The sequence below is a fragment of the Etheostoma cragini genome, chromosome 3 (assembly GCF_013103735.1).
Source record: "Etheostoma cragini isolate CJK2018 chromosome 3, CSU_Ecrag_1.0, whole genome shotgun sequence".
Classification (NCBI taxonomy): Eukaryota; Metazoa; Chordata; class Actinopteri; order Perciformes; family Percidae; genus Etheostoma; species Etheostoma cragini.
This window is the reverse complement of record NC_048409.1, coordinates 24,302,482-24,317,277: the sequence shown is the minus strand read 5'-3', so window position 1 is coordinate 24,317,277 and position 14,796 is coordinate 24,302,482. Positions and strand designations below refer to the sequence as shown.

Below are 14,796 nucleotides of genomic sequence, written 5' to 3'. Positions count from 1 at the left end.
CTAGTGGTTATTTAAACGTGTTTACTTAGATGACAAATGTGAAATTCTTTTATAAAAAAACTAAAGTCCCATTTGTACATTTTTATGCATGTCAAAACGAAATGTCCACCATTAAATTGTATCTCCAAAGTGCAAAACGTGTGGAACAAGAACAGATCTCAAGCCATCCATCCCCTTTCCACCACTGGATTGTGATGGCGGGCTCAGGCTCTCTAAGATTAGCCAGACATCTTTATTTGTATGTTGTCGACACAAACCTGCACAGAGACACTAATTGTTTTTGCACTATTCTCCCTTTGAAAAGTGGAAAAGAATGATCCTGTACTCAACAGTTGTTGTTTCCAAAGGGCCGGTTTTGTACTTGACAGATACAACAATGTGACTTTGTGCATAGAAATGTAAAATTGATCCGCACAAATATTTAACTACGAACGCACAGTTTTGGTTTTCACAGAACCTTGTTCACATTTGCCATTCTTATGAAACACTTGTAAATAATTTAACTCCACAGAGTGTATCTGGTGGCGTGCTGGTGTGTCCTGTAACTAATACTCCTGTGACTTGACATGCTGTTAAGACTAGAGATGTAGGTAGGTACAGATATACTCTGATGCAGTACTTTACTCCAGCACTATGAATGTGGGGGATGATTTTTCATTCATTCAGCACTTTTCTTCACTGCCGTACCTTAAACAACTCACCCTGTCCTCAGTGTCATCACCTTCCCCTGTCTAACCCCAACCTCCTAGGATAAGAATTCTGCTGTAGTTTAGTGATCGATGTTTTGAATAATCATGTATTCTCTCAAGATGAATCCTTGCGGGTGTTATTTAATGGTTTTTATGGTTGTGTGTGATGATAGGAAATCATCACACACAACCGTGAACAGCAAACACAGACACCTTGTTTCCCTCCCCTGGCATGTACCTTTTATATTGTTTCTAGCTACCATGCACCAGTTTAGTTTCTTTGTATTTTTATTAAGCTTTTTTTCTCTGATGTTTACAAGAATGTGTATTTTCATGGATTTATATTGTATGTTTGATTTCTTTTGTCTTGTACCAACAGTATAGCCATTATCATTGACATGTTCAAGTCATGTTTCTGAAAGAAAGAAAAAAAAAATATCAATCAATATATGAAGCAAAATAAACACAATCATTTGTATGTAGGTGTCTCTTATTTCAAATGATCACTGTGCACACTTGTGTAATCTTGTAGAGGTAGGACAATACTTCTTCAGAGCAGCAGGGGTCAGACTCTCACTGTAAAGCTGATAGTCATGGTATGTGGGGGTCAAATAAAGTAGAAGCGGTGGCTTGATACTATTTTATTTATTAGGTTTGCCTATGAAATTATTTCATAGGCAAACCTGTTGGGCAACAGCCACCACTCAGAGTTTCCCCAGTAGTGTTTTAATCTGTCTGCGATGTCTTATAAACAGGTTAAACCGGAGTTGACGGTTTCTCCCTGTACCGGTTACACACACACACAACACAGACAGAGAGAGACAGAGAGGGACAGAGAAAGAGAGAGTTGTCTACTCCACCCTTTGAGAAGATAAGGGGATGAACAGTATCCTCCTGCACCAGCTGATGCTCACTGAAATGTGATCATTATTTCCACTGGTAAATAAAAGTGTGAGAAACCTGTAATCTCCATCAGTTGCAACACAAAGATCCTTATGTTGTCATGTCAGCCTGTTACAATTGTGGTAAAGTCCAATCAGCAAATTTCTTTCAGCATTACACCCCTCCATGGTCAATGTTGAGGCTACTGCTGCTTAAAGTCGAACTACCAGCTTTTATTATTACTGTAGTTACACCAACAGGAGTTAATATTATGAATGTTGTTTAGTTGCAGAAGCAGCAATACTAGTTGTATAACTAGTATAGGCTACAACAGCAAATCCATGGCCTTCATTAAAAGAAGTTATACAGTAACTTGTAGGGGTATTGGCATACACATTGTCATAATCCCAATATAAAGTTCACATTGGTAAGATTTGATAATGCATACCCATAGAATATCCAGTCTATGGGGATACCCAGTTGCACTTGAACGTAACATTAAGTTACCTGAGCCTATAGGTGGGTGTCACCTCCTCTTTCCTCTTTCGATGCCGCGCCCCTTCCCATGCACACGGCATCTTCCAGGAAGAAACCCCGGAGTAAAACGAGTCCAGCGGTGAATTAACTGCCTCTGTGAGCTTTTCAAGAGGATTTTCACTGCTTTCCATACTCATATGCTGCGGTTTGGAAAGAGGGACAGTCAACATGCTGATTAAAGAGTTGTGAGTATAGTTTTTTTTTTTATCTGACAGAAGAGAAAAATTGTCGATAAAACTCATCAACTTTTCTTAAATGATTAATCATAACGGAGGAATGGATCCACAGTATAACGCTACCTTTTGTTTAAAGTGTTGACATCTCCTTAAGTTACGGTGTTTTGTATCCGTGGTTGCTTCCCTGTGGTTGTTTCAGCACTGTAGCCTGGCCGAGTCTTTCAAACTTCAGTGTGGATCTTTCAGAACTCCATTAACATTCTGACGTTTTAAAGTGTAGGCTATTGGTTGTTAGTAAAAGCAGCCGAGGCTACGTATGCTAGATGCAGTACTAGCTAGGAAGATGACAGTCATTTGGGCGTTGAGCTATGTTAAAAACGGCGGTGCAACTTAACTCATCTAGCTGTTCGGTTTGGTTTACAGTGTTTGCTACAGACCGAGGTTAACTAACGTTAACTTATCGACATTTTGTGGAAATGGGTGCCGCAAAACAACTTTTAGAGTTTAATTCCCATTGACTTACCGTACTTTATTCTTTGAGGTATGCCTGTTACCTTTCCGCCGAAATAGCATGGTTTGGCAAATATGGCTTATGAAGTTTTACACAGAGCCTGGTCAAATATCACAAATTTGCCAAAGGGCTTGGTTGAAGGGAGTGTACGAATTCTTAACCCTTTTTATTTTACATTCTTGTAAGTTTTATGACATGTCATGTTATGTGCACACCAGTGGCTGGCTGTCATCTGACCATGGTGCAAAGTACATTAGCCATGTTCAATTTAATTATTATCCTTAGAAAGATACAAATACACTCAATGTAAAATAAGACAATGGACACTCATTAGTTCAATATAAGGGTCCGAACTTACAAACTTTGCAATGTTTCTGTTAGTAGATGTTTAGGCAGGCACATATCTTTTTCTTCAGCCATCACGTTTGTGCCTGAAAGGCTCCTCTTTCACTCTGATCTGTTCTAATGAAATATTCAGGCCCTGCTAGACTGGCAACAGGTGGCGATTAATTGGCTATTGTATCAAGGCACACTAGAGAAGGATACACAATAAAGAGCACACACACATGCAGGCTTTCCACCAAAATGTCCCAGGTTTATTTGTTCCATCAGTGGCAGTCTTGATTGCAGTTTTTTTTTTTTACAATTTCCTCTTCCTCTTCTGTAGGTTCCTCTAATAACCGGACCCTACCAGAGAAATATTATCTTGCTACTTTCCAGGGCTAATTATGACATGAGTCAAACAGTCCAAACACACTCCATAAAGCCTCATGGTGTTATCATGCAGGGTTGGAAAATGCTGGAGCCTTGTGGTGAAGGAGCCCCATATATTGTAGTATTTGCTGTTTATTATTGCTGCATCTCCAGGTGCTGGTTGCTGAGAGACATTAGTAGTTTCATAAAGTCCTTGCTGAATTGTCATATCTAAAATTGCCTGTGACCTCTCTAGGCCATCTGATTTACCACTGATTCTTGTTTTTACCGCAGTTGCAGAGGATGATTGTGTTTTCCATGTCCCATTTATTTAGAAAATCAGTGTGTTTCAATCAAACCCACACCCTTTAAATTAAGAAAAAGTTTGCCCTCAGCTCTGATTGGAGCACTCCTCCGATTTTGCACATAAAGTTTTGTTTACTCATTATTAGGAGCACTACCCATCCTGTGAAAAGAGCTTTAACGTACATTGTCTTCTGTATCTCTGGGGTGAGCTTTTCAAAGGTATTTAGGAGGCAGGGATGATCTAAAAAGACATTATTGAATTGCATAATGAAGCTTGTTCCTTACTAGTTACTAAAAGTAAAGAGAGTGCAGGGCCTGCTGCTTCAATTTTGATCATTCTTTTTAAATCTGTCTCTTGTGTGTTACCTAACTTTATGGAAGTGCTTTATCTCTTTAATAAGGTATTTATTAAAATATCTCTTTAATAAAGTGACATAGTAAGCCAGGTAGCATATCAAAATGAAAGAAACACATCTCAATGGCATTACTTCTGAAGTTCCCATTGATACTTAAGGTTAAAATAGTTTGAAACATACCAAATTCACTTATGGACTTCCTGCCAAGAGTGGTAGATGAGAAGATTGTTAACATGCATGGAATATATGTACCATTAGCCGCATCAGGTTACCTTAAGGGAAAAATTGGAATTGGCTGCTCGCTCAGGGCTACATGACATACAGATAGGGGTTCTCATCCAGCTCTGTGTAATAAAGTGAATTTCCCAAAATTTTCAATTAGTCCTTTTTAAATTCAATGTCTGGAAGCAGTTTTGAAAATAATTTAGTGCAAGTTCATTTTGATTCCCGCATTGTTTGAGATGGTGTCTGTAAGTCAAACCTAAAGACAAAATCTGATATGTTGACCAATGATAACATATCCTCATTCACTTCTTGTAGGTCAGCAGTGAAATTATTATTGTTAATTGTTATAGTTGTATTGTTTGTTTTATTGCTGATTGGGATGTATGTGCCCTAATTATCTTCTTGTTCTTTTTCTGCCGTTTTCAGCCGAATTGTCCTGCCCATTTCAGTGGAGGAGGTGAGGATCATTTGTTTGCTGTTGTTTTATCAGGGACTGTATGCAATAAGTGACACTAAAGCAATGTTGATGTTTTGATTTTGCTAGATGGCTAATATCTATTTGCAGTACCCTTGTCTTTTGGTTGTTGGGTTTTCCTATTGACATAGCCGGTTAACAATTAAAACCTAGAATATCTTTGCAAATCAACTATTATAAATACAGTTACATCAGCTTTTGTTGACAAACAGTTCAGGTTTGTATTTTTCAACTTAAAAAAGTAATAGTTATATTGTTATAGTAAGCCCACATTTCACAATGACTTGTTGTCACTTCTAAATTATGAGTTGTCCATCTTTGTCGAGCTTTTTGCCATTTTCAGTACAAGTGACATTAACTACTCTTTAAGTTTTTCTTGCTAGAACGCTGTTTAAAATTCTCCAGGCTGCTGATAGACATATTTCAATTATGACCATGCATCTGAACTTACTGCCTGTAGAGATGATTAAAAGCATTAAAGAGCAAATAGGATTTTATACATGCTACACTGGTGGCTACCACACTTAACTGACATGATGTTGTTGGAGCCACTCTCAGGTCTGTCACTTTAGACCACCTACAGATGTCCTTGCAGTTGAAACACATAGCTATCAGCTCCAGCATTGATTTAGCTGTATTTAATCGGACATACCAATGGCTGCTACTATGTTATCATGAGAGCTGGTTCAGCCTCTTCACCTTTCCCCTTCATTAGAGGTGTGTTGAGTTTTTAAGTTTCCTCACTGCAGTTGTATGTGAACCCCCCTACATTTTATAAGATACATTCTATTGGCTCATTCTAAATCTTAATCCAAATGTTCCATACAACACTTTACTCTTTGTTTTTCCATTACTTAACACTAAGCAGAAACCAGTATTTGCCTAAGCCCGTAATCACTGTATGGTGTATGACCGGCTTTTTCTCTGATCCCTTTCAGTGAGAAGCATTAGCTGGATTCCTGTGTTAGTTGAGTAACTAGGTGTCACAATTAAAACCGCTCGAGCTTGATCAAATGTGAATGAAATAGGAGTGGGCTTTGTAATCTGAGAAATTAATCTTCATGTCATGTGTGTAACTTGCATAACATGTAATGTATTTTCTTTAACCACTCTCTGACAGTTTTAAAGACATAACCATTAATAAATGTAATGGGTACTCCAGGAATTGACTCACAAGAAGGGTTTTAAAAAGAACAATGAAAGCAGGTATGGTATGGGAAAAGGTCCAAAATCATCCATCAATCCTACACTTACCATAATGCATCTCAATTGCATTGCTAAGCGCCGACATCTTTCACAATCCAGCAAGCATAACATTTTAACCCAGTGATTGTTCTCATTATTAGGCAAAAAAAGGTTTGTTCACAGTCCACACCTTGTTTTTGTCAGTTAATTCTATAAAACCTTCCGACAAACATGCACTTTGCCTCAACACGTTCAGTCCAATATGGATGACCACCTCCTGTCAGGTTTAGCCTGCTTGTCATTGTGCAGCCGCCTTTTCTGTTCCCATCCCTGAGCTGCTCACAAAGGCCTGCATTACGCCCGACTTTCCTTGACAATGACACGACACACTGGTTACACACGACAAGTCACATTCCTAAGTTCCTACTCATAGTGGCGAGGCTGAGCATCCACAGCTACCAAAGGAGGCTACCAACCTGAAGCAGCGCCGTGTCACTGGGGGGAAGAGGGCTTGGCTCCATTCAACTACAAAAAGATTTGTCCAACTAAACTACAGATTGCAGCAGATGTGTCACCACTGGTCTTACCAACTGTTGTTGAAGATTTAATAATAGAAGAGACAAAGATGCCACCTATTTCTCCAGCAAAGCATCAATGGAGCAAAATGCATAGTGGCTAGCATCTTTGTGTTACTGTTAGTATGTATAAAAAAAAAAACAACCTTTCACACTTTATTTTTTTGTGTGTGTAACTTCCACCTACTACTGCCTTGTTGGCCATCCATTCCACACACATTCACTGTTCCATGGCACATCTTTTGGGCAGCCCTAGTGATGTGAATCATTCTTTCCAGTGTCACATCAGTTTTGCCTAACTCAGGAAAGGAAGATCTTTGTTGGAGGAAGAGAGGGGAAACGGTTAAGAAAAGGCTTACTATGCTGTTTTTCTGTTTGTGTCGGGGATACCTCAAGGGAAATTGTTCACTCAGTCATTTCAATGAATGGTTATCTGAGGTCATGACAGAAAGATTTTCTCTCTCTTTGAGCTTTTCTTTCTATGCTGTTGGTATTGTAGTAGTATTTTTTTTATTTTGAAAGTTATAGATATTTTACAAAAAATCTGTTCTTTTTTCAGGGTTACATCATCACTATGGTGTAATATCCTCCAGAGAAATAATTTAGGAAAAATTCATCTGACATACCAATTTTCAGAGATGGACCTCCCAGTGTGCTAGTTAGCCTCTCCATTTGCTAACTTCAGCTTATGTAGAAGCAGGCGAAAAGCTTTTTTGTTCCCTTCAACTTAGTTTATCAAATAGATATAATGTTCTCAAGGAAAGTTCACTGTGATTAAGTAAATAAAACAACTTTCAACCATCTTTAAATACAATTAAAAACAATACTGCTTTCTATCCAGTAGTCTGCTAAATTTCATTACAACCAGTTGACCTTTTTTGCTGCTGACAGAAGAATTTTGACTTATAGGCTAACTTAAAACTGCATTAATGCATTGTTTTGGCCACTCGGGGGCAGCAGAACAAGCTGTAAAGACAGCATTAAAATATTGTGACAAAAACGGACCTGAACCATGGGTCATATGGGAAAAAACGAAACCCGCTAGTCGCTAAATGTGTCCTTTATGCAGTGAGTGTATCCAAACTAATTTGCTGAAAACAAGGTTGATGAAAGCTAAGGTTGTGTGCCATAAAACCATAAAAATGAGCCGAAGGATGCTAAAAATTCTCCTTGGTGCTAAAGGACACTGCAGATTTGGTGATTATTCTCTGTGGCTTCCTCACTTGGACCAACCCAATTTATATTACACATTTAATTTGATCCAGCATTATTTTAAAGGTATCGATGAGTGGTTAAAAAGGTAATTCCTTCCAAAATTTCAGAATTGATCAGCTTTTCCTTTGAAACTTCTTTTAGTCCACAACATAAATTGGTTCACAGTTTTGGCTTTGAACGGGGCACCAACACATTATTCGGGATGAGAAGATTTATTAAAGTCATTAAGGTACAGTATAAACGTGTCTACAACAATAACCATGCTGTCCTCTTTTTTTCCTCTAGTACCAAGTGGGTCAGCTGTATACAGTAGCAGAAGCCAGTAAGAGTGAAACAGGTGGGGGAGAAGGTGTGGAGGTGTTGGCCAACGAGCCCTATGAGAAGGATGGAGAGAAGGGACAGTACACCCACAAGATCTACTACTTACAGAGGTAGGTAGCTCGGAACCATTACACAGATTTGTACTGCTATGGCTTTGTTATTGCTTGTCTTTCTAAGGTCTGCACTGTCAAAGTGATGGGACAACCGACTCTATTACGCGAGTCAGTTCAACTGGACGGTAGTGGATTGGCCTACCGCGGTAATAGATTCGGTCGCCTGTTTGCGTGCGGGGGTGGGGGTGGGAGATGCACAAGACGTAAAGGCTTCTGGGATCGGTTAATAACTCAAACTTGCAGAGAAACTTGACATCCATTTGATTACAGACTCGTGCATTAGCATTAGTTACGGTCTCGTACAGTTGCCTGGTGCTCGGTCTCCTCGTGACAGCCTACCTACCATGTAACAAACCTTTAACTTAACATAACTCCCAAGATAACATGAAGTGTATTTGTACATGATCTACTTCCCCACTGATAATGTTAATAATTGCCATGAACAAAATCATCTAAGATACACTAGAAACAAGGTTTGGTTAATAACTCTAACTCGCCGAGAACCAAGATACCGCTTGATTACATTAGAGTTGAGTGGTTGCACGGTTACATTCGGCCTCGTTCACTAATCTGGAGCGCTGTCTCCAATCTACAACTCTTCAACAACTCTTTCGTTTCTGCTCGGCTCAAGGTAGCCCATTTCCTGATTGATTCTACCACCACTACAGTGGAGGCGCTAATAAGGTAAAAAAAAAAAAAAACAGGAGGGAGTCGGTTCTTTGACGTATGGCACTCGATTCTCCTGGTTTAGAGACACAAGTCAGGTTAATTGACAGAGTCTTTGGTCAGTTCGTCAACACTACACTGTCAAGTTGGCCTGCTATTAGTCAACGGCGAAAGAGTTGCACAGATTACACACTGCAAGCTAATCCAGTGATTTCACTGAAACAAAGTGATTTTGTTGAAACATTTTGAAATACCATTTGACCAGACTGTCATGTTGTACAGGGGCACACTGTACTTTTACTTATTATCTGGATTCTGTCCATTTTCAAACATCAGGGACACTCTAAGAAAAAAAAAAAAATACAAATTTCTCCCTTTTCCCTCACAAGAATTGGTGTTTTGTGACATACTTGCATACTTGTGTGACTACATTAATGCATGTCTGTGTCTCTGCAGTAAAGTGCCAACTATTATCAGTAAGCTCGCTCCAAAAGGTTCGCTCAAGGTTCACGAGGAGGCCTGGAATGCATATCCTTACTGTAAAACCGGTGAGTTTCACCTCATAAAACCGGTGAGTTTCACCTCATAAACACATGTTAGGTGACCCCCCCCCCCCCCCCCCCACAGTATACGGGATAGCAACCCAATCTCAGTCAGTGCCTTGTCATCCCATTGTACATAAAGAGCAACCCCAGCTGTTTGTTTACGTTGCAGTTTTACAGTGTGTGTGTTGTGGAGTTTCACAAATTAAAGGTTGTTGCTTGGAATCTGTGTATTATCTAAAACTCTCTCTTCTTTTTCTGATCTGTTCTCTTTTCATCACCATCTACCTTTTCTACTGATGCAGTTCTTACTGTAAGTATGTTTTTGAGTAAAACTAACATAATGACTGTAAAATAGGAAGTAGAATTAAAATCTTGTACAGTGAAATATTGTAAAAAATTACTTCTGTTTTCAACAACGTTATTGAATATTCCACATTTTCCTTCCACTTACAATATGATTTGACTGAGGTTCACTGACCCTATCATCTATCTCTCCCATGCTTACAGAATGAATACATGAAGGACTTCTCTATTATGATCGAGACGTGGCACAAGCCTGATATGGGGGATCAGGACAATGTGAGTCATGTGACTGGCTGTGGTCATATTTTAACTTCCGTAAAGGTTAAGCGATGGTGCGTAGTTTCTGTCGTCCCTAATGAGGAATTCTAAATAATGACAACAAAACAGTTGGCTCGTCCACATGATACGAGCCTCCTGTAATCATGCACAGTGTCCTCCACGCAGTTGTTAGTAGCCGAGGAGGACACAGAGGTTTAAAATAACCTGATGAACTCTTCAGAAGAGGTCATTATCTTCACTCGAGTTTCTGTCCGTGAAAGTCACCTGACAACACAATCTTCTGCATAGATGTCGATTTCGGTAGGGATGGTGGGTACGTGTATCAGATATCATGTGTCATTTTGTACCCTTTTTTTTTTTTTTTTAAACCTCAAGCTTATTTTTTTTGAACAAAATAAAGTTCATAACACATATAATTCTTGAGCAACAGATGCCAACAAAACCTTTGCCACAGGGCAGGCACAAGCACAGCCGCTCTGCTGCTGCACTGGCTACATGCATGCATACATTCTAAAATTCTTAACGTGGTTTAATGTAGGCTACCTAAACAATTTTCACCATACCTTCATGAACTCTTAAGACCCTGCAAAAAACGATTCATAAAAGTTATTTCACATAACGTTTTCTTCTTCATTGGCGCTTATGGCGAGGAAAAAGCTTAACTTGGTTTAATAGAGGCTACCTATAACAATGATTACAAAATGTCCCTCTCATATTGCTCCTCAAAACCACTGAAAACTGTCAAAATGAAATTTGGTAATTATTGGTCATTGTTTAGGTACATTAGATCACGTTAAGCTTTTTCACGTCATGACTTATAAAGCCCATGAGAACCATGGGGAGTCAACCCATAGCCGCTCTGCTGCCCTGCTGAAAATGTGAAGCAGAAACGCTTAATGTCAGATAACGTCCATAATAATAGGACTTTGGGTTAGATTTGTTGACAGTTTTCAGTGGTTATGAGGAGCAATATGAGAGAGAAATTTGGTGATCATTGTTTAGGTAGGGTCTACATTAAACCATGTTTTAATTCATTTGCATTAGTAAGCTACAGGGCAGCATCTTTTAAAACATGACTTTCGTGAAAGAGAACAAAACAGGAATGCGTCATTGTACCCAGCACATCTAGAAATGCACTTCTGAATGTGTCGCTGTCCCCATTTCAAACCAAACTGACACCCATGATCTTCTGAACATAACCATACTGAGAAATACATAGAGAGTTGTTTAGAGCTGAAAGTCTTAATTAGCTTTATACAACTCATTTGGCAATGACTTGATTGTAACGGACGTTCATTAATGTAAAAAAGTTACGCACTATAGCTTTAAGCAAGCCCACTGTAGGTATAGTTGCATATAACTGAAGAGTTGAACTTACACATGAGAAATTAGTATTTTGTTTTTTAAGGGATGGTATTGAAACAGTTTTACTGTTGTGGTGACATAACTTCTAGAACAAATGAAAATGAACCTTAATGTAAGTAGCATCATGTTTCGGTTCAAAAAGGTAGTTGGAGTTGGTAAACGGGAGATCATCTGCCTTTGGCCTTGCTAATGCAAACACACTGGAAGAAAATGGGGACTGCATAACCAATTCTTGCGTCCGAATCTTTGCTGTAACACATTGGACATTTTAGCTGAAGTTAAGGTGATGAAATCTCCTTGTTTGCTGGGATTCTTGATCTTAGATTATTTATTTTTTTTAACAAAGACTGGGTTACATTAACTCAACACTCCCTTGTATGGACATCCTGCACAAGTGAAACCATGTTTTTTTGTTGAACTTTACTCATATCCTTCCCGTTGCCAAGCAACTGACCTAACTTGATGGTTTGATTTTGCTGCGCTGCAGGTACATGGACTGGAGAAAAGCAAATGGGAAAAAACGTCGATAGTTGACATTGACATTGCTGATAGAAGTTCCATCAGTTCAAAGGTAAGGGCAACATTTCGTCTTAAAAGTGGCTGCTTAAGCCACACACGGTTTTAGTTAAAAGTATTAAAATGATTTAAATTAAATTTAAGAGCAGCAGATACAGAAATATGTTCTGTAATATGTGGGCACCAATTAACTACTATGTATAATGTTAAATTGTTTAGTAGTGTTGCATAGTTGTTTTGTTCCATGGCACATGGGGTTTTCTAGTCTAGAAACACAGATTTTTCTCGCAGTGTAACTGATCAAAAACTACGCATATACTGTTGTTTGACCTGTGACTGTTTATATCCGCCCCCCCCGACTCTACTGTATGTTAACGTAGCACATGTAGCTACTCAACATTCAGTATAAAAAACCTGCTGCCTATTGGGTCGCTTCACATTGGTCATGGCTACTCTGTATATTATTGTACAGTACTTGTTGCGTTCACTCTTCAGGACTACAACCCAGATCATGATCCGGCCATCTTTAAGTCGGTGAAGACCGGCAGAGGGCCTCTGGGACCTGAGTGGAAGGTATTACAACTACTATCGCTCTTCACTGTGGCTCACTTCATTAAAGAAATGAAATAAATTGTTTAAAGGCCTGGAGACTTTGTTTTGATGTTATCTGCTCATTCATGTGTTTGCAGAAAGAACTCGCCAACAACCCCAGCTGTCCACACATGTGTGCCTATAAGCTAGTCACCGTTGAATTCAAGTGGTTCGGACTACAGGGCACTGTGGAAAATATCATTCAAAAGGTATACTGTACAATTTGTCCTTTTTCTTTATGTTGATTCCAAGAAGAAAATATGTGATATTTGTTGCCTCCTGGTGGCTAATATATGAATTTCTGCAGAGAGGAAAACTTTATTGAAGACTTTAATATTTTCCCAGCCACTATTGCCTTTATGGTTTCTCTTTGGCCTTTCCAATGTCTTTCTCACACACCTGCCCTATCTGCCCAGGTGGAGAAGCGTGTCTTCACCCACTTCCACAGAGAGCTGTTCTGCTGGATCGACAGATGGATTGATCTGTCGATGGATGACATACGACGGATGGAGGATGATACAAAGGAAGAGCTAGATAAGGTAAATGAGCATAGTATACACAACAGTGCACCACGTTACGGACTGGAGCAGTGATTACTCTAGCGTAACCTGTTTGTTGCGTTACTTTTGTGGACGTTAGTGAGTTATGATGATTGGTTTTGACTCCAAATATTGCCTAATAGTGTGAAGGTGAATATATAATTGTTGGAGACCTTTGTCATTAAAATGACAGGTTTTGCCTTAACGCAACGTGTTGATTTTATGCAATAACAAAAACGTTTTGGGATATAACAAGAAAACATGACATAAAAAATACATGTTTCTTGTTAAAATTGAATAATGTGGTATGTAGTAATTGTCATAAAATTGATAATTTTTTTTTTTTTTATTTAAACAAGAATTTTCCTATTCTAACGAGAAACTAAGCAAGTATTTCTTTGTCAGTGGCAGCGATATCTTGCTGTAGGCTTCACAATATTTCTCCCCATTTCTTTGCCCACAACAGCAATGACTGTGCTGAATAAAAGAAATGCAGTATTTTTGCTCACTTTTCAGTAACACTTGTCTCTCTGTGTCATAGTTGAGGGCGGCTGGGGAAGTTAAAGGCATGGGAGCTGTTGACAATGACAACTGACTTGCTAACCCAGTGAGTATTAACCTACTGGTTTGGGAAAGATTTAACATTAAGTACATTTTTGGAATGATCATTTTAACTTGTTCTGTTTTTCTTTTCAGATCACTCTCTGATACAGGAGCATTTGACTTCATTGAGCAAGCTCAGACTCTTCTCCTCGGACACTAGACCTAGAACAGCTTGATAGGCATAATCAAGAATACCATACTTACATTCTAATAAAATTTGCTCTTAATAAGAGCTTGTTACTGTAAAGCAATTGTGTGTATTTACCTACTCCAGTTGAATACAACTATAGAAGCTTTTAGTTTTTTTTAGGAGACACGTTTGCAAGTTGGGGAATCCATTTTGAGGATGGCGTGTTCTTGCTTATGTCTATTGGGTTGTCATTTTAAAACATTAGGGGAAAGGTGTGGGTTATCTCTAAGGAAACATTTCTGATTACTGTTATCCTTTTTTTTTTAAATTGCAGTTATTTGGGTTTTGTTCTTTTTCTTGATTTTGTATTTTCCGTTCCTCCGTGATTTATTGGTTGTTTTTATTTATTGTTTAAAATGGTGTATCCTGTCTACATCTGCAGGAGCTCCAGGCACTAGGAACCAATCTTAAAATGTGCACTTTGCTCGGTTTTGGCAAATTGTAAGTTCCTCCGTCCACCTGCATCTCAAGTAATTTGATTTATCATAGCATGGAGGCTGGAGTATTGCAAAAACAATCGGCTTATAATTTCTGTAAAAACTATTACATATGAGGTATTTACTTTGAAAAGACTCCATCTGAGGAATTTAATACACTTTGAGTAGTCTGGTGCTGTTTTTCAGGTGATCGGTTAGGCTCCATATAAAGACGCCTGCTGCTGTTTCGTAATCAGCTTTGATGATGATAATATATAGAAACCTGAACTCTGTGCATATTTCAAAATAATTGAGAGGTTATGCATTTCTGTCTTGAGTAAAAAAGTTTGGCCTATTCATTGTAAGTCTTGTCCTGTGTTGAATGAAATAACCTGGATTTTAACGTTGTGATTTACATGATTGTGTAGTAAATTAAAGACAATTGAATTGTTCCTTGCTTTTTTATATCTCTATGGTACCTCTGCGGTGGAAAAATATATTTAGTGAGCAATAGCTCATCCACA

At 38.6% G+C, this 14,796-nt stretch overlaps 1 protein-coding gene and 1 long non-coding RNA gene across 2 annotated transcripts; one reads left to right on the top strand and one right to left on the bottom strand.

Moving 5' to 3' along the window:
• Nucleotides 1-34: 34 nt before the first annotated feature.
• Nucleotides 35-1,007, bottom strand: LOC117941729. The gene is made up of 3 exons (XR_004655962.1): nucleotides 438-1,007; nucleotides 376-382; nucleotides 35-46 (listed from the first exon to the last, which is right to left on the bottom strand). It is a non-coding gene; the product is annotated as an uncharacterized LOC117941729 (long non-coding RNA).
• A 1,072-nt stretch (nucleotides 1,008-2,079) lies between these two features.
• LOC117941718 (phosphatidylinositol transfer protein beta isoform-like) lies at nucleotides 2,080-14,724 on the top strand. The gene is made up of 12 exons (XM_034866752.1): nucleotides 2,080-2,293; nucleotides 4,802-4,832; nucleotides 8,111-8,256; nucleotides 9,382-9,473; nucleotides 9,773-9,780; nucleotides 9,978-10,049; nucleotides 11,905-11,988; nucleotides 12,429-12,506; nucleotides 12,623-12,733; nucleotides 12,941-13,063; nucleotides 13,605-13,670; nucleotides 13,760-14,724. Exons 1-11 carry the CDS (start codon nucleotides 2,277-2,279, stop codon nucleotides 13,656-13,658), a joined length of 816 nt encoding a protein of 271 aa, XP_034722643.1. The 5' UTR covers nucleotides 2,080-2,276; the 3' UTR covers nucleotides 13,659-13,670; nucleotides 13,760-14,724.
• The last annotated feature ends 72 nt before the right edge of the window (nucleotides 14,725-14,796 follow it).